The 19,623-nt window shown below is 45.2% G+C and overlaps 1 protein-coding gene across 5 annotated transcripts in view; it reads right to left on the bottom strand.

Annotated features, from left to right (window-relative positions):
- The window catches only part of GAN (gigaxonin), a 49,296-nt gene that overhangs the window by 14,133 nt on the left and 15,540 nt on the right, over positions 1–19,623 (bottom strand). For 4 of the 5 annotated variants that reach the window (XM_006044477.4, XM_025268443.3, XM_006044478.4 and 1 more), the window contains 6 exons: positions 8,629–8,743; positions 6,279–6,629; positions 4,621–4,838; positions 4,287–4,408; positions 1,189–1,301; positions 247–396 (listed from right to left, as the gene is read on the bottom strand). In XM_006044477.4, coding sequence (XP_006044539.1) covers positions 247–396; positions 1,189–1,301; positions 4,287–4,408; positions 4,621–4,838; positions 6,279–6,629; positions 8,629–8,743 — 1,069 coding nt within the window. The remainder of the gene's footprint in view (positions 1–246; positions 397–1,188; positions 1,302–4,286; positions 4,409–4,620; positions 4,839–6,278; positions 6,630–8,628; positions 8,744–19,623) is intronic. The other variant, XM_044932147.2, reaches the window with a different exon arrangement.

Genomic DNA, 19,623 nt, shown 5'->3' with positions numbered 1-19,623 from the left:
CAGGTGTGGGCCGCAGGCACAAGAGCACTGCCCAGAGCCCACCGCCCCCGTGAACTCGCTCACACAGCTCCCCAGCTTGGTATGTGACTGGCAACAGTGAAGGCAAGAAGCTACCAGCAAAGACAGACTTCCGTAATGTTAATGCTTTAACACTATCAATCGCATTAAAAGGCATCCGTGGAAATGAAGACACAGTACCTTTAAAAGCCAGTGTGTGAATTAGTCATCACGAGGTATAGTTCTCACCTTTCTAACCATGGTCAAATCAGGTTGCTTTGTCCAGGTTTTAGAATAAATATCGTAACATTCCATGGAAATTAGCTCTTTTTCTCCATCTTCTCCTCCTAGAACGTACAGCATGCCATCTATCTCCACAATTCCAAAATTATGTCTTGCCTGAAAAAACATGAAAGAACTTTGTAGACAAAAGGCCGACTCTCATACTGAAAGCTGATAATCATACATTTAATACAAATGACAGGTTTTCATTACATTCCTGCAAAGAAATACAAGACTCAGAACTGTGTCTCTCAAACAGTTCTGCTTTCCCCAGAAGTTCATTCTTCTATCACAAGAGATAGAGAACCCAAGTCCAGGAATTTCCCGGAACAAGGGATTTCACACGAGGTGGATTCACGGGTAAAATCCTTACCTTTCGCTCAAGTCAGCTCATGACAAGAAAAAGAATGATTACCGCCTGGTTCCATAAAATGATTTTTGCTCAGCATGGGTGGCAGTGGCTCCCAGCTGACGTGTGAAATTGTGTAAGAGCCCCAGCAATAGGCCTGCCCGTGGTCGTGGTGGGGTGGTGCGTACGGGCCTGCACAAAGGCTGCCCGCAGTGTGACACTCACCCCCTCACAGCGCTGACCACGCAGACAGAAGCCCTGCCATCCAGAAGTCTGCGAGAACAATTTAGAAAGGCCTAGTGTGTGAGGAGGGGCGATGTGGTATGAAGAGAAAAAAAGCAAGGGAGGCGAAAGGGGAGCTGAGGGCCAAGGGGAGGCCTTGCTGAGAAGGAGGCGGGCAGCGTGCCACGTGGGTATCTGGCAATGGAGGGCACAGGCATGCCAGGCAGGGGTCTTGGCGGGGCCGCTGTCTCTGTCATTTCACTCAAAGGCAGAAGCAAACGAAAGTGTTAACGGGGGTAAAAAGAAACATCAAACAAAAAAAGCAACACTTTATTTACCTCGTTCATCGGTGGTAATGCGGTCCACATATTTGCATCTGGGTCATACTTTTCTCCTGAGCTCAGGGTCTGCTTGTTTTCATCTTGGCCCCCAAATACAAACAAAAACCCTTCTGAAAAAATCAAAGGAGACACACAAGAAAGTTGAAGCGTAAGTTTTCAATACCCATTCCCAGGCAAATGCAAATGCCGTGAGGGCAGAGATAGTACACCTTTTTGATGACAAGGGATTTGAGATCTTTGTCACACTTCACTCAATCCTTGATGACACAGTTAATCTGTCAGTCACTCTGACCATTTCAGTTCACTCAGAATCTCTGAGCAGATTCCCACTTCTCTGTGGCTTAAAAGGGAAACTGACACCACCCATCCGGTCATCAAATGACTCTTACGTTATTTCAGTTTGTCTGTTCTGTTCCCCAGCCCCTATTTTAAAATAAAATAGTTTTCTTAAAGAAGAAACAGCCAAAGAGACACTGGTAAAACTGAAGGGAAATGTAGGCTGGAGAGGTTACCATGCATGGAAACCATTTTGCTCTGAGGGTATTAGAAATGTGGGAAAAACTCAAGCTTTCTCTTAATGGCTTTGAGGGCATGAAGAAAACAGAAATCTAAATCCCAGGCCCACAGAGAGTGTGGTTTCTGGCAGGAAAGCCTCTTTGAAGTTCTAACCCTCAGGAGGAAGGCCAACCAGAATGAGAAGCCAAATTTAAATATCCTTGCTTATCTAGGAAATCTCAAAATTTGAATTTGATTTACAGTAATTACAAATTAGTATTTTTAGGCAACTGGCAGAAACAAATGCAAAACTTCTATGTAAGACAGTACCTTTATCTAAGTTTTAGAATCTAATATTCTAAGATTTTAAATCATTAAAGTTTTCCTACAAATAATTTTTAATAAAATGATCAGCACCCAGCCAAGATACTCAGGTATACAAAGGAACTAGACTCTATGAAGATGAAGCAGTAGAAACAGACAATAGGAAGTAATCTAGAAAAAGACTGCAAATTTCAAATATTAGAGTAATAAGAGAGATGATAAAATAAAAATGCTCACTATGTTATTTAAAGATAACTCTATATGAAGGGATGGACACAGCAGGTTTGAAAAAAAGAAAATTCTAGAGGAAAAAAAAGGATGAAAAACATTCAATGGATGGATTCAATGGCAGATTCATCACAAAGAAAACAAAACAAAAAGAAGGCAGAAGGCAGGGGATGGAGTAAAAAGGTCTAGCCATGTTTAATCTGACTTCCAAAAGCAGAGGGACAGAGGAAAATGAGCAAGGACAACATTTGAAGACATAATAAATAAAAATTTTCCAGATTTGATGAAAGGCAAACCTTCAGAGTCAAGATGCCCAACAATCCCCAAATATGGTAAAATTTCAAATAAAATGTTCACCTAATACTGAAATGACAGGGAAAAAAGACAAAAAACAACAAAAAAGTTAAATCTAGTCCAGAGAAAAGACAAAGTTTTATATCTGATAACTCACTTAACAACTAGGAATAACAGAGGTCAGCAGAAAAATATCTTCAGTGTGCTGAACAATAATAGAGGCCAACCTAAAATTCTATACCCAGCAAACACATCCTTTAAGGATTGAAGGCAAAATAATGACATCTTTAGACAAATCTTAGAGTTTGCCATCATTAGACCCATGTTAAATTCAGAAGGATGAACTTCAGAGAGAAGGAAAATGATCCCAGATGGAAAGTTTGAGGAGTAAGAGGGAAAAAACAAAGAAGCTGGTAAATATGTGGATAAATCTAAATGAATACTACCTATAGGTGTATATATAATATACATTAACAAAACACATATATGTGTAAATATTTATTTGTAAATAACCACATATTTTAATACTGTAAAACTGTGGAACATGAAAAATAGAGTATAAATGTACTGATTAACTCTAGACTTTGTTAACAATACAGGCTGAGGATGCTAATGTAACTTTCAAAGGGACAGAGACATAGAATATAACCTCTAATCTGGTAGAGAGGGAAAAAATTGAATGACAAAAAAAGTCGATCAAGTTTTTTTTGAAAAAAGGCAGGAAAAGAAGAAACATGGAATAGGCTGGACACATAGAAACTACTCAATCGTTTCACAACTTTGGTCAACATGATTGGAAACAATTCCTCTCCTCACTGCTTCAAGTTTCTGAAACAACCACCCCTCTAGGAAACCTGAAAGTTAGTGATACAGGAACCTTTGTGGTAGGTGTGCATGTGCGAAAATTATGAACAACTATACACATTATGGGGGGAAAATTTAAGGAAGATAAGTCTGAGAAAAAGAACGAGAAATCAGACCCACATTCTGTTGCCTACACCACTCCATTCAGCTGTCTCCCGTTGATGAAAACATCAATAATCGTGGAACCTACAGTTTCATTTCTAGTCCACAGCTTTAGCCATACCTACAGTACAGTACAGTGTGGAAGAGCTTAAAAATGTTAACGTAATGTTAGTGGGCAAACAGAGACTATGAAAGAAGAGTTCCAGGAAGACTGCAGACAATAATTGGAACGAAGTGAAACGGCACCTGCGGGATGAAGCCAGCAAGTTGGCGAGAACTTCCAATAAGGCTCCAAACTAAAACATACTTTCTATAGTAAAGTAACTTTAAGCCGGAACCAATTTAGGTACTATTTTCTCAAGTCTCCTATGAAATGCCTGCTCTTACATGACACTCTTACTTTGGCTGTGTGTTACGTGCTGTAACTCGACCCTGCCGGGCTCTCCCAGACGGGCACTAGCATGGCTCAAGGAAACCTGCATCTCAGATGTGCTCATCCGGCCAGGGGGTGGTAAGAGGCACTCGGCTCTGCTCCTCCAGCAGTTAAGTCATCCAATAAAAATGCTCCGCTACTGACATCTTAAAAACAGCTACATATTTAAGACTTGGGAACAGTAGGGACGGGTCAGAAGACACTCTTCTTACCACAGTCTTGAAAGCTAGAGCCACGCTGAACATGTCCCCATAGAGGGGCAATATCTTTAAGAGGTTCTGCGTCATCCTGCACAGCACTGAAATTACGTCTCCCTTGATCTTGTGTTTAAGTGAAGCAGATGAGGGCACGGTACCTGCTGAGAGGACCCCGTGGTTGATTCTGGGCATGCTTAGAGGGGCCAGTTCGATCCACAGCTGCCGATTGGGGTCGTAAAGGGGGCACATACATCGCATCGCTGCCGTTGGCTTCCGCGAACTAAGAGGAGGCAGACGATCAGTTAGCAGTTGATATGTTTATATGCTGCTTAGAAAAACTATGACGAGTTTTACTGCTCTCAAGAATGTTTCAAACATTAAAAAAAAAATCGATTGCTATTTAGGCTTTAGATACTGAGAACTGTCCTGAGTTCTTGTGCACATGGAAATCTCTCTTCCCTTACTTAGACCACAGCTCACGGCCATGCTTACACTCTCTCCTCTCCACCCACGGTCACGATGCACTCCGAGTAGCCGCGGGGCTTGAAGCTGGCCAGCATGGCCTCCCCCTGCTGTGGCTGGCTGAGGGGGATGTTGCTGCATTCCTTGACGATCTCGCGGACCAACGGCTCGTTGAGCATCTGCTCCCGTAAGTAGCTCGAGTCCAACCCTGAAACCCACAGTGCTGACATGACATCCTTCATGTGGACCTGCAGAGCAGGGTGGAAAGCACAGGAAGAAAGGGAGAGTGTGCATTTAGAAGGGACATTTTCCGACTCACAGAAAACTACAAGCGTTGATGAGTCAGAGGATCAACAGGCAAGGAGTAAGGGCCAGTGCTGCTTGAATGTGTGAGGCGGCCCCTTTCCTTTCTACTTCCTCTGGCCTCGATAAACACAAGTTTAACTTAAAATAGCATCACTTCAGCATCACTTTGCTGGATCACTGCGAAGTTTCAAGAAGCTTCCATTATACCCTACAGGGTTCCCATAGCAACAGGAAAACCTATAAGAACTCTGCTATGATTTGCTTTATCTCAGTAACTTGGATGTGCTATGAATTATACCCCATTTATACAAATATTGGTTACAGAAAGAGCTTGACACAATATGTCAACTAGATACTGAAAATGTACCAACATCAAAATTATAAGAAAAATCTGAAAAAGCCCAAGTTCCACGACAAAAGTCGCGACAACTGTGTAATCATTTCTTCAGGAATTACTACTAGAAATGATCTAACATGTATAATACGAATTACATGCCTTTCATACTCAGTCATTAAATTTGAACCAAATGACTACAGCACTGTACGTATGTGGGGCGACTAGTTTTTCTGGGCTTTGGAACCGTCATTTTAAGGCCCACTTGTCTATACCCTGGGCAGCAAAGGCCAGCGGTCCTTACAGCGTCAAGCTGGGATTAACCACAGAATGAGGAACTGCCTTTTCTTTCCCAGCAGCCACCCTCATCTCTTTAAGGCAAGAAGAGGGTCACAGAGAAGCTGTCTCAGTGGTGCTGTCAAGTTGGAAACTCTTCTTCCCTCTTTCCTAAGCTACCCCACCCACCAACGTGGACAACAACACTAACCGTACCAACCGAGCTGAGGCTAAGAGTGCGGTTTCCCAGTGACACAGCTTATGGACCTACGGAATTTAAAAATTACAAGCTGATCGTTAACATGTAAATCAAGGATTACTAAGAACAATTAACAACGCACTTATGCATTTTGAAAGCCTCTCTGTAATGTAATATATTTATTTTGGAGCTAGCCTCTAGGACATACACATGAGATTCAAAGCCCTGTAATGTAAAGGCTAAAGCACCCTCCCTGAGTGTGTTAATGATCTCAAACCTGATATCCTCTAACACATTTCCCATTAAAAACAACATTTGAAGGATGTCAAGTCACTTTTAAGTGTTAATATTTTCATTGCTATATGATGAATTACACTCACTCTGGTAGACGGATCTGAAAAAAACCAACTGCTTTAGAGAGCCTATGGGAAGATGTTTAACAGGTCATGGTTTAGATCACAACTCTGTAAGTTTTTCAAGTTGGAGGAGAAAGATAAAACATGTAAAACTGGGGTGAAGAATAGACAAATACGAGTAAGTGGAATGTCAAAGTCAGAGCGTGCTAGAAGGTACCTTCCTTATTTCTGTATCGTGCGCTATCCATCGGATGACCGCTTCAAACACGTATCTTTCGTTGCCGACGTTTAACTTCTCGAGAGAAATCACCTCCTTCAGCTTCTGTGGACTCAGCTCGAGGAACTCCTCGGTGCTGCTGACGTCCCGGAAGTGGGTCTCCAGGTACTCGGTGGCCAGGTAATGCACGTGGTGCAGGCAGTAGTGGAGCGCGAAGTCGCGGATGCCGATGCAGTTCTCGGCGGCGATGCAGCCCTCCAGGAACTCGCAGCACAGCGCCTTGAGGTCCGTCAGCAGCAGCAGGTCCGCCGCCTGCACCACGTCCTGGATGGTGTCCTCGTTCAGCCGGATCTGGAAGGACCGTCGCAGACAGTTTGTATCTGAGCATGTACATCTAGAACCCACACCACTAATCTAGCAGGCCAAACCACGGGAGCTCCACTTTTGCAGGTCAAAGGCGACTGAGGATTGGCAGATTTCACTCGGTTCAACTTTGCTTTCAAGAGCAGACAGAGGGCCCCAAGGTACCTGGGGACGACACAGACCGTGCGTGGCTGGTCAGCTTCTCCCAGTTCTTCCCTCGCTTTACCCACATGCACCACCACAGCCCTTCTGAGTGAACTGTCCACGGTGCTCACGCTTAACTTGGAGGAAAACCTTAAATGACTGAACTGCTTATCAGGAAGTCGCAAGTTCTGCAATTCTACGGTAAACGGAAAGGGATTTCTATAAATGCAAGCTCTTCAACTAATGAAAATCTTTCCTCCAAATAAATTAGGGTCCCTCCTCTTGCCACACGGTATTGGAAAGATACCATGTGGCCCCTGGAGAGAGGGAGAGCCACGCTGCCTGAGGCGCTGCCTTCGGGACACCAAACTCCGCACTCGGTGCGAAGGATACCATTTGCTCTCAAAGCTACCTTCTGGAATAAATCCCCCCAAAGTTCCACTGCGAACATTTGCTTTTCCTTAATCTTCTTCATTGTCTGATTGATGCTTCCTCCTCCACCCCCTTCACAGTTTTTCTATGCCATGGCGAGGCAACATAAAGACACAGGCCCCTAAAATACTGCCATGATCACAAACGGTCCACACTCGCCTACGGTATGGGTGCTTATCCTCCACAGGGAAACATGGAGGAGGGATCTCATAGTGAAGTGCAGCAAGAAACATTTTACCGCGATTTGAGATACACATGTTTGGCACCACAGGTAAGTAAGATCTCCAAGTTTCAAATGCAAGCCTGAACATGAATACGCTCTAACTGGCTTCTAACCTGTCATAACTGTTGCTGAATTGATTTTACAAGCTAGCTAAGAGTTGGGTCCTATATACAGAGCATCGCCAGTATTTTAAGGGCTGTCCCCAAACTGATTTGAGTGCATTTATTTTAAATAATCATATACATAACCTTACTTCCACACACTCACCACCTAGTGTTTAGAGAAACGAGAAAGTGGTAACATTGTGAAATGAAATAGAAAGCTTCAAAGAGGATGATGGTCACTGAGTGTGATTCTGGACAGAATGAACGCTGAGAGAAAAGTAAGGAGTGTACTTAGAATACTTATGCAGGAGATAGAGCCTTTATAGATGGAAAATCAGAAGAATGAGGAGAAGGAAGGAGATAGAGAGAGCAGGACATGTGCCCTCAAGAGCAGAGAGAAAACGCACTCTCGCATAACCAGGCACAAAGTACATCAGCATCCTCCTAATTCAAACCCAGATAGTTAAGTCTTCATGCTACCCTTTAAACCACATGAACAGCAGGGTACGGGGGGACAGAGGAGGGCAAAAAAAAGGAAAGGATCCCTAGCCACTGATCACTTCCTCCTTGGGTTTCATGAAATTCCCAGAAATGTAAGTGGGTACAGAGAGTAAAGGGAAATGAGCAGGAAAGAATGAGGGGGGGACAGGACCGAGGCAGTGAGAACAACGCAGGCGCCCATCACCTGAGTCTTGAAGTCTTTACCTCTAGAGAATAATCCCCACCGCCCACAGAGGCTCCTGGGTCCATGCCATGGAGACAGAACGAGTTCCCTGAGAGTGTGGGTCCAGGGCAAGACTAGAATGGAGGTTTAAACGCCAGCAGTGAGTGAGGGGGCATCCCACATGTACACGTCTCAGACTGGAAGGTGGCGCTCAGGACGGGAGAAACAAAGCCTGGATCTGGGTAAATCAGCCTGCTTTCCTTTCAAGGGCAGACCCCGGAAGAAAGCGCTCGGGTGCCGCGTGTGGCAGGAGATGCAAGTCAAGCCCGCGGTGACGGAAGATGGAGGGGACGCGGCTGCTCGGCCTCACCCTGAGCCTGAGGGTCTACTCGGTCCTCCTTCCTCTGGGTCTCAGCATACCTGCCCACTGAAGATGTAATCCAGGATCTCTCTCATAACCATTACCGATATCCCTTCAAGTTCAATCTTATAGGTTGATCCATCATCTTTTGGAGGATTATAGTTTAACTTTGTCCTAAGAAAGGGAAAAAAATGTAAAATTTCTATGAAAGAACAGAAATAGCTAGAAATATTTATGCACTAAATACTCTACAAAGTATATGATACTTATCGATATATGAATCCCATCTAGAACATTTGGCTTGTTAACTTTGGAACAACATATGTTCTATGACTTTCAACTGCAAAGTACTTGTTCAAGGGTTCAGTGCTTCCTCTTAAAATACAAGTGAAACAGACAACCAAAGCACTGAGGGCGTGTGAGTAAGGGTCTCTATTTCACCTGGGGAACCCAGGCCCTTTAGGCTTATGTTTCCTTAATTATCCAGCTATTTTCAATGATGTAACAAGGACCCCACACATCCACCACCCAAAACAAAAGCTAGGACCTCAGCAATAACCTGCTTCTAACCAAATCATCCTCCCCATCGGTTCATTCCCCTCCTTCATCTGAGGTAACTATTAAACCAAATCCTGTATTCAAGTTTCCCGTTTAAAGTTTTCGATTTTATAAAAGTGTTTCATGCTGTCTGTAATCTTCTGGGGCTGTTTTCATTTACTATTATATTGCTGAGTCATTCATCTTGCTGAGTATCACTTTTTTTTTTTTTTTTTGGCTGTATAATATGCCCCTTTCCTGTTGATGGGCCCCTGGGCTGTGGCTCCAGGTTTGGGGTGTTGTAAACAGTACTGCTAGGTATTCTTGTGTGTGTCTCCTTTTGTAATATGCTAAAGAATTTCTCTTGGGTTTATCCCTGGGAGTAGAATTAAGCTAAATTCTTTTCCAAAGTATGAGCTAATACTCAATTTATTCTGCCCAGTAGCTGGAGCAGTTTTCGGCCTCATCTGGTGTGGTTAAGGGGACTGTGTGGACCCGCAAATTCTACGACACTCGTCTCTGTCCCACTTCCTAATCCTGCCCGTCGATGAGTGAAGTGTGGTCTCTGGTGTGGTTGTGACCCGTCTTCCCTCACTACCCAGGTGCTGAACATCTCTTCACAGGTCCGTGGCCACACGTGGCTCCTCTTTCATGAAACACACGTTCAGTTCAAGTGTCATTTTTTATTGAGTTCACTGCCCTTCTCATAATGAGGTGCAGGCCTTCTTTAGTAAACTCTTAGTAAACCTTGGCAGACTTGATCCTTTTTTTTTCCCCTAAGGTGATGAACAACTTGAAGAATAATTTTTCCCAGTCAATGCTTTCTGGGTCTTGTTTAAAAACAGGTCCTTTACCCAAGGTCTAAAAGATGCTCTTAATTTAGCAGCGAGGGACGTGAAGACACACTTAAGCCACACTTAGGAACCCGCCCAAAGGCTTGGAGTCGGCAGGATGAGGCAGCCGTGGAAGGAGGGTGAAGGATGAATTAAGTGCAGAACAACGGATGGACAAAGTCTTAGCAAACAGGTTGAGTTCCCAGACCCTTGCTCCACGTAGGTAACTACTCCCCTGCCCTGCTGAGGAAGGCTGCCCAGCTCCAGTGGAAGACGGCTGATGTACTCTAAAGGGTGTGCAACGGAGAGAGTAGTTTAACCGGTCAAAATGCCGAACAAATAACAGGACTGAATGGATATTTTCATCTATACAAAGTCTCAAAACAAATGATCTCCCATGCAACACTTCTCAGAATGTTGTTCCATAAACTGACCCAGAAAACACCCAGAAAGAGGGAAGATTTTGAACAAAAAAAGACATGATCCAACACAGGAGAGCAGGGAAGAGAATGGTGAAGGGATGACCCTAAGGATAACAGACCTGCACCAGCAGAAGGAAGCTGGTTCATTCTGGTGCAACAGGAGGCCTTGGGAGGCCTTTAGGTAGGCGGAATCGATGGAATACATACCGCAGCAGAAGGTAGAGAGAGGATATTTAGACAACTCTGCTTCCCCCCTACATTCCGTATCTGCTGTTCCTGCCTCTGTAGTTTCCCCTGAACTAATAATTTTACACAAAAGGCAAGTCTTTTCTGCTCGCTGCACTCTAGGTGTATCTATACAAGTGACACTTTCATTAAAAGTGAAGAAAAAAATTTTCAGTCAATTCTCAATCAAGAGAGACAGCAGAAGTGGTAAGAATCACACTGAAATCACTAATATTGGGCTCTACAATCTACTGTACGCAGATGCGTCCTCAGGGAATGTTTCACTGAGGATGGTGTCAGTATTTCTAAGTTGCTATGCTGGCCATTACCACATTGTCTCTTTGGCGCCGAGTCCACCCTTCTTGCAGGCTTCGTGAAAACCGATCTGAGCCTTCTGAGGGGTGAACTGGCAGGGTGCGAAGCGGAGGGTGCGAAGCGGAGGGTGCCAGGGAGACACCGCAGGGGGAGGCTCTGCCGCCTGGCCCTGGTCCCGCAGCCGGGCAGGCTCCTGGGGCTACGGCTGCCCGTGGCGCCCGGCAGCTTGCCCTGGCACTCCTGGAGGCAGTTTTGCAGTAAACTGTCTCTACTGAGACTCCTCCCTGTGAGCAGCGTTCCCCGGCACCACAGTGGACAGATTTCTGGCGCGTTCCAGAGGGCTGACTTCAAGCAAATTCCACCAGCGTGGCTTCTCTGCCACGCGTTGATCTGTCCTGGCCGATCAAGTCTGCATCTCAGCTGCTCCTTATATCAGCTACGCCTTGAATTTGTAGAGTTTCCTCTTTGTGGCCAATCCCTCATTACTCTATAATCTCTTATAGTTAAAAATTCTTTAAACTTTTGTTGCTCAGATTACTATGTGCTTCTTAATCCTGACTAGATGCAGTCTTGAACATATTTAAAGGCACTAGCTGCAAAATGTGTTCACACAGAGGAGCGCCACCTAGAACTCGAGTGGTTCCAACCAGAGCTGGCTGTGCTGGCCCACGGGCTGCGGACAGCGTGGGGGGAGGCGGGCCGGGCTGATGGGCAAAGAGGTTCTGAAGAGGCTGATCAGCGTGCCCCCTTTCTACTTTTCACCCATGTGACTGGACTTTTTTTTTTTTTAGATGATTATACAGTCATCTCTTGGTATCCTTGAGGGAATGATTCCAGGACCCACAGAGATACCACAATCTGCAGACTCTCAAGCCCCTTTGTCCAGCCCCCTACACCTGCATCTACAGGTTCAACCAACCATGGATCATGTACAACTGACCTCTGAACAACATGGGTTTGAACTGCATGAGTTCACTTACATGTAGATTTTCTTCAATTAACCCGTGTATCAGTAAATCCCTGCAACACTGAAAAAAAAAAATCCACACATATGGACCTGCACAGTTCAAACGCACATTGTTCAGAGGTCAACTACTGCTGCGTGTTTTCACAACGAAAAAGAATCGCTTTTAAAGAGTACAGTTTCCTGGGGCTTCCCTGGTGGTTCAGTGGTTAAGAATTTGCCTGTCAAGGCAGGGGGCATGGGTTTGATCCCTGGTCACGGAAGATCCCACATAGTGTGAGGGAACTAAGCCTGTGTACCACAACTACTGAGCCCACACGCCACTTATCGCATCTAGAGAAAGCCTGTGCATAGCAGCAAAGACTCACCACAGCAAAAAAATTAAATTACTAAATATATATATATATTTTTTAAAGGTACAGTTTTATTTCAGCAGCTGGCAGGGTATAGTCAATGGCTAAGTGAAGTGAAGTTGCTCAGTCGTGTCCAACTCTTTGTGACCCCCTGGACTGTAGCCCACCAGGCTCTTCCATCCATGGAGTTTTCTAGGCAAGAGTACTGGAGTGGGTTGCCATTTCCTTCTCCAGGGGATCTTCCCGACCCAGGGATCGAACCTGGGTTTCCCGCATTGCGGGCAGATGCTTTACCATCTGAGCCACCAGGGAATCCCAATGGCTAAGAGAACAGAAAAAAAAAGACTTCCTTAAATATTGACCATTTCAGATGTCTATAAAATCTGACCCTTTTCAGAGTCCATGAAAACTGAATCACTGTACTATTGAAGTCCTTAAATGTCTGAGGGTCAAATCACAAAACTTTAATTACGGTTTAAATTCAGATCCAAAATTTCCCACCTTCCTGTCCCTCTTATATTATCACGGCCAGGTGAAAACTCACAGACCATCACCAGTCTGCAGGTTCCAGGAGGCTGATGTCCATTTGTCTGTCAGGAATGTAGTCAAAGTTGGCTGTTAGTCCCTTCCCATCTGAGACGCTAAGAGTCGCTCAGACCGGTTGTGAAACTGCCTTGCTTCACAGCCCATGACCATTCGCAATGACTTCCTTCTTTCATCTCTTAGATAGTCACCATCCTTTCTCACCGATAAACCTTATAAACTTGTCTTATTCCTCCTCCTTTTGTCTTCACTTCCCTATCTCCCAACTAAATCTCTACAGTTTTTGTTCCATTGTTCCACATTTGTCTCAAGTACCCTCATTTTCCCAATATCTACCAACATATTTCCTCCATACTTTCCCTTTTTAATCTAGAACTTTCTCACCTTGCACATCGTTTCTATCTCCCTTGCCACATATCGCATATAACCGAGAATTCAATGAATTGGACTGAATGAGTTAATTTTAAAAAAGAAAAGGCTAAGCCAAAGAGCTAATAACTGACAGCTTTGTTTCTATAGTTAGTCCATATATTTGTTGTTGTCGTCTAGTCGCTCAGTCGTGTCCGACTCTTTTGCAACCCATGGACTGTAGCCCACCAGGCTCCTCTGTCCATGGGATTCTCCGGGCAAGAATACTGGAGTGAGTTGCCATTTCCTTCTCCAGGGGATCTTCCCAACCCAGGGATCAAACCCAGGTCTCCTGCATTGGTGGGTGGCTTCTTTACCACCCACCAGGGAAGTCCAGTCCATATATAATAGCAGGTAAATCAATTCCTTTTTTAATTGAAGTACAGTGGATGTACAGTGTTATAAGCTACAGGTGCACAATATAGTGACTCACAGTTGTTAAAGGTTACAGTCCATTTACAGTTATTATAAAACACTGGCTATATTCCCTGTGTTGTACAATATATCCTTGTGGATTACTTTACGGATAATGGACTGTACCTATATTGCTGCTCTCCCTCTTCTCTCGTTTTCTGTCTCTGCCCCAGGTTTGGAATCATACATGAATTCATCCATCGGAAGTCACAATATCCTTGCTTTTATTACTATGTGACGTCAACTAACTAACTCTCCCAGAAGCTGCAGTAGTCTTAAAATATCACTTTGAGAGTTTCATAAGACTCTTTACAACAAGGAATAGTGGGGAGTATTCTAAGACGGGGCTGCCGGAGCTCAGATATAAACATCCATGCCTGTCGCGTTCTTGCCCAGTTTTCTGTTTCCAGGGCAAGGCGCTCCCCCCTCACCATCCCTGCTCTCCTGTTTGTAGAGAGAAGAGGTTAAATGAGGTGACTTGAGAGCTCCCCCATCCCTGAACACTCCTGGGCTGAACTGCTGAAACAGACCCAAGAGTTACTGTGGAGACTCTGCTCTGGAGACGCATCTGTTGAGTCCTAGATGATACAGTCCAGCCAACTCAATCTGTTTCTGAGGATTTATAACATGCCTCCTGTGGGTGATGCGGTGTGAGTTCCTTTTCCCTCCAATTACCTACTCTCTGGGCAAGCACATATTTTCTGTTCTATTAAACAGAAGTGAAATAAAATCAGCTTTGCTTTCTTTTGACAACACTGAAAAGAGGTATAATAAGAAAAAAGTCATTGCCTAATAAAGAAGCTGGTATTATTCAGTTTTACATCTATGAAAGAGGTCCATGACTTTTAAATAAGTGTAACAGAGCAAAGTCCTCTGCTGGTTATACACTGTCCTCTTCTAACCGGCTTCCAACGGCTGGGAAAGTTCAGTTGAGCCTAGATGTCCTAACGAGCACCGGGATCATCAGGTCTGGTCCTCCTCCTCAGCGCAGACATTACTGACTCTGGGATTTGAGGGGACAGTGACACAGAAGACATCTAAGTGACTTTTCTTCCCCTCAGCTGCAAAGGCTAGTCTCCAATAAGAGCAAAGAAACCTACTCAGACAGGATACAGGACAATGCAATGCTCAGGGAGTCATGCTTCACAGGAACTCCAGGGAGGGCAGTTCACGGGCATTACTCACACTGTTTCCAATGATTCCCGTCAAACCGGGCAGCTCCCAAGAGCAGAGGGCGGCAGGCTCAGCAGTGCATATGCCCACGGAGGCCCCCCTGATGACGTCTGCACTGCGGGGAGTCTGTCTTACGGACACCCCCTCTCAAGTCTTCATGAGCTCCTAAAAGCCATACCCAAAATGGGCCTTTTGGGCAGAGGAATCTCAGGGCAGCGACACTGGTCAGTACACTACCATGATGGTAGACACTGATCATCTTGCGTCTGCCCAAACCCACAAAATGCACACCAAGGGTGAACCCTAGTGTCAACCATGGACCCTGGGTGGTGATGGGGAAGTGGAGGGTCGTCGGTTGTGACCGAGGTTCCCCTCTGGTGGGGGAGGATTTGCACGTGTGCCGGTAGGCGGCTATGGAACCTCTCTCTTCCTCAGTTTTCCTATGAAATTCACTCTAAAAAGAAAGTCTACTTTTCAAATGATTTTTTTTTTTTTAGTCCCAGTTGACTTCATGAACTACGTATGTGCAGGCAATATTTCCATCAACCGACGGCATCCTCTCAGGACAAGGCTTGCTTTTTGGCGGCTGGGAATGCAGGAACCTGTCTATCTCCCAGCTCCCACCCACTGAGAACTCCATCCACCCGGGAGACATGCATTTACACAGATGCCTGACACGTGACCACGTGTCCCAGAGGGAGGCCCAAGGAGATCCTGGGGTGCACAGTGGGATACGAAGCAGGCGCAAACAATAACCTCTAGTAACTCCCTCACACGGCACCTGGACCTACACGGGCCAGCTGATCCCCACGACGCTCCACCTACAGGGCCCTGCAAAGGCAAGGGGCAGTGAGGAGAAAAACCAGAGAGTGCTCAGGTCATGGTATTGTGTGACCCGTCTGGGAACTGCCACCGGCACAGGGGGTGCCATGAAAAAAACCAGAAATGGGGAGCAGGGTCACATTTCTCTATTACTCTTAAGAATTGAACATTATTACAAAAGTGGGTCCAATGTTATTTCTTTTCCTTTGTTATTTCCTTAATTTCTATTCATTTCTCTCTGTATCCAAGTCTTTTTTTTTTTTTCACCCAGAGAGAGTGTGGTTTTTATTTACCATCAAAACTTTTCCCCTCATATAGATCCTGGCATGACTCATAATTTTAATGGATTTTAAGAGCAGCTCCCCAACCTGCTTCCCAGAATCTTCTGGAGAGCTTTTTACAGATAAAGCAGGTCCTAGACCGATGATGTCAGGTCCAAGACAGTGTATATTTTCAAAGTTTCCCAGCTTAGTCTGATGTGTGCCCTCCTGCCTGGAATATTCTGTCTGCCTCCCACTTGCCTGATTAGGGGAAGATTTAATCCTTCACTGACTTTAGGTCTCTGCTCCAGTAACACCCACAAAGAGCGGCCCAGGTACTGTGTTATCTAAAATAACACCCCTTTCCCCTCCCTGCTTTATTTCTCTTCCTAGAATTTGCCACTATCAAATAGATGGTGTTTGTCTCATGCCTACGCCTCTGAAAGCAAGGACTCTGGCTCCCTGCTCTACCCCATCGAGCGTCTGAAGGGGCTGTGGGAAACATCAGGGACTTGGTAACAGCACACAGCCAGGGCTTTCAGCGCTGCAGTGATCAGCTACTGTGCTCGTCTGGGTCTAAAACAAACGCAGCACCAGTGTTCAGAAGCGGCATTACCCCCCAGCCACGCAGCTGGACGCTCCCTGCACAGCGCCCGCGGGTTGGTCCACACTGGGGGAAGGTGGCGCTCTCGCCAGCCTCCGACCCGGGTGTGCTGCAGTCAGCAATTCAAGAACTGAAAGCTCAAATGTTCCACCACCCAGAGGCCCCCGAGGAAATCATCGGCCTTTGTACTGAGGCCCAAATGGACACTGGCTGAAGGGGAGGCCTGTACTCTGTGCATAAGCCTGACTGCCTGCTTCAGTGCCATCCCCGCACAGCTCTGGTGCACCGCGCAGAAAATTAGCAGCTATGGAGTGATGGGCACGTGTGAAGCTTAGAAAAGGATTCCAGGAAACCAAAGGTTACTGTTTGGGTGTCTGCCCACCCACCCAGCCCCCAGTAATGAGGCCGAAGCAGAGCCACTTCATTGCAGAGGATGCCTCCACGGTCTCCACCCGCCCTGACCACCGCCCCGACCCAGAGCCTGCGAGGATTCACAAAAACGCTTTCCATTTTCCTCCTCTTATCACATCATCCGCTCTGAAGACGAAATACAGTGTTTCATATTTAGATCTGCTCTGAGTAACCACATCCAGTGACATCGATATCTGGAAGAAATATGAAAACACAAAATATCTGCCTTCCAGAGTCGTGTGATTTGAACAAAAGAGAAATCTATCTTAGGGAAGATGATGTCTCCTGAAATAAGAGAATGTGGAAAAGTGTGAAGTGGCCCTCAAACAGGGACAGCTCAAGGGAACTGCGGAGTGTGAGTCAGGGTGTGAGTCTGGGGGACAGGGAGGGCGGGACAGTGGGTGCACATGACCGTGGGGGACATTAATTATTCCTGCAGAAATGCAGCAATTGCCAGAGGGAAAGATGTACAGACTACAAAAACCAAACCCATAAAAATGGTGACTCTGTTTTGCACGGCATTCAGCACTGGACATGGATTTAAAAACTGGACCTCAACCAGCTGGTGGTCCCCACCCTTGAGAAACTGACCAGCCCCACTTCTAACCATGGTTTAATGTCAGTGAAACGAAATGGTGCTGGCCATTTCTAGGAGTCTTGAGTTTTAAACTTGCTCATCTGAAGCCTCTGGATAAAGTACCCGTTCCTTTGTTCTACAATAAATGCTTTGTCCCAGTCTGCTGAAAGCCTGTTTCTCCCTCCACTGTCCTTATCGTGGTAATCGTTTGATTTCCTGCCCAGCTGCTTACCCCTAAAATTTAGGAGACTTGACTAATAAATACAGGAGGAGTGACAGTAACACAGGGTACTCAGATGCTGAAACTAGGGAGGGAAAGTTGGTGGGGAATAGAATGTTCACATAACCTCCAAGTCTCACCCCTTAAGTTACATGTTAATTACAACGAGGCGTGAGATTGACCCAGGAGACACCATCTCTAACCATGTGATCAAACCAACACTGACGACGTCGGGACAAGTGGCTATCCTGGGCCTGATACCATGCACCCAGGACACGCCACTGCCCTGTGCTGTTCCGGACAAAAACACGTAGTAACGTGAGGAAGAACTAAAGAGCCTCTTGATGAAAGTGAAAGAGGAGAGTGAAAACGCTGGCTTAAAGCTCAACATTCAGAAAACGAAGATTATGCATCTGGTCCCATCACTTCGTGGGAAATACATAGGGAAACAGTGGACACAGTGGCTGACTTTATTTTTCTGGGCTCCAAAATCACTGCAGATGGTGACTGCAGCCATGAAATTAAAAGACACTTACTCCTTGGAAGGAAAGTTATGACCAACCTAGACAGCATATTCAAAAGCAGAGACATTACTTTGCCAACAAAGGTCTGTCTAGTCAAGGCTATGGTTTTTCTAGTGGTCACGTATGGATGTGAGAGTTGGACTATAAAGAAGGCTGAGCACCGAAGAATTGATGCTTTTGAACTGTGGTGTTGGAGAAGACTCTTGAGAGTCCTTTGGACTGCAAGGAGATGCAACCAGTCCATCCTAAAGGAGATCAGTCCTGGGTGTTCACTGGAGGGACTGATATTGAAGCTGAACCTCTAATACTTTGGCCACCTGATGAGAAGAGCTGACTCATTTGAAAAGACCCTGATGCTAGGAAAGATTGAGGGCAGGAGGAGAAGGGGATGACAGAGGATGAGACGGTTGGATGTCATCACCGACTCGATGGACATGAGTTTGACTAAACTTTGGGAGTTGGTGATGGACAGGAAGGCCTGGCAGGCTGCAGTCCATGGGGTTGCAAAGAGTCGGACACAACTAAGCGACTGAACTGAACTGAACCTCAAATGATTTTTAAGAAATCAAATAGACCCAAGTTGAAAGACCATGCGGGAGAATCTGCACTTCACCTGGAGGGGAAATGGAGAAACCTCTTTACTTGAAATAATTTTAGACTCACGGGAAAGTTTTAAGTTGTAGGGTTCTTGTATACCCTTCATGGAGCATATCTACTAATGTTAATAAACTTACAGTATCTTTAAAAAAAAAAGATTTTATAAAACAAACTTACGGCTGCCAGGGGGAAGGGATAGTTAGGGAGTTTGGGATGGGCATGGACACTGCTGTGTTTAAACGGATAACCAACAGGGACCTGCTGCACAGCACAGGGAACCCTGCTCAGTGTCACGTGGCAGCCCGGATGGGGGCTTGGGGGAGAGTGGACACGTGTACATGGGTGGCTGAGTCCCTCTGCTGTATTCTGAAACCATCACAACATGTTAGTCAGCTATGCCCCAATACAAAACATTCAAAAGAAAAAAAGTTTTTATTTTTAATTTTTTAAAACTGAAGTAGCATTGATTTACAATGTTGGGTCAGTTTGGGGTGTCCGGCAAAGTGATTCAGTTATTCATACATATATTTTTTTTTCAGTCTCTTTTCCTTTACAGGTTGCTGCAAAATACTGAATAGAGTTCTATACTGTGCTATACTGCAGGTCCATATTGTCTATCTATTTTATATGTAGTAGTGGTATACGTTGATCCCAAACTCTTAAATTTATCCCTCCTCTCCCCTTTGGTAACCATAAGTTTGTTTTCTATTTCTGTGGATCTCTTTCTGTTCTGTAAATAAGTTCATTTACATCCTTATCTTTTAGATTCCACATATAAGCCACATCATTTGACCTTTGTCTTCCTCTGACTCACGTAATCTTAGTACAATGACCAAAGCTAAGAAATAAAGA

Source organism: Bubalus bubalis, chromosome 18, assembly GCF_019923935.1.
Source record: "Bubalus bubalis isolate 160015118507 breed Murrah chromosome 18, NDDB_SH_1, whole genome shotgun sequence".
Taxonomy (NCBI): domain Eukaryota; kingdom Metazoa; phylum Chordata; class Mammalia; order Artiodactyla; family Bovidae; genus Bubalus; species Bubalus bubalis.
This window is presented reverse-complemented; position numbering and strand designations above follow the sequence as displayed.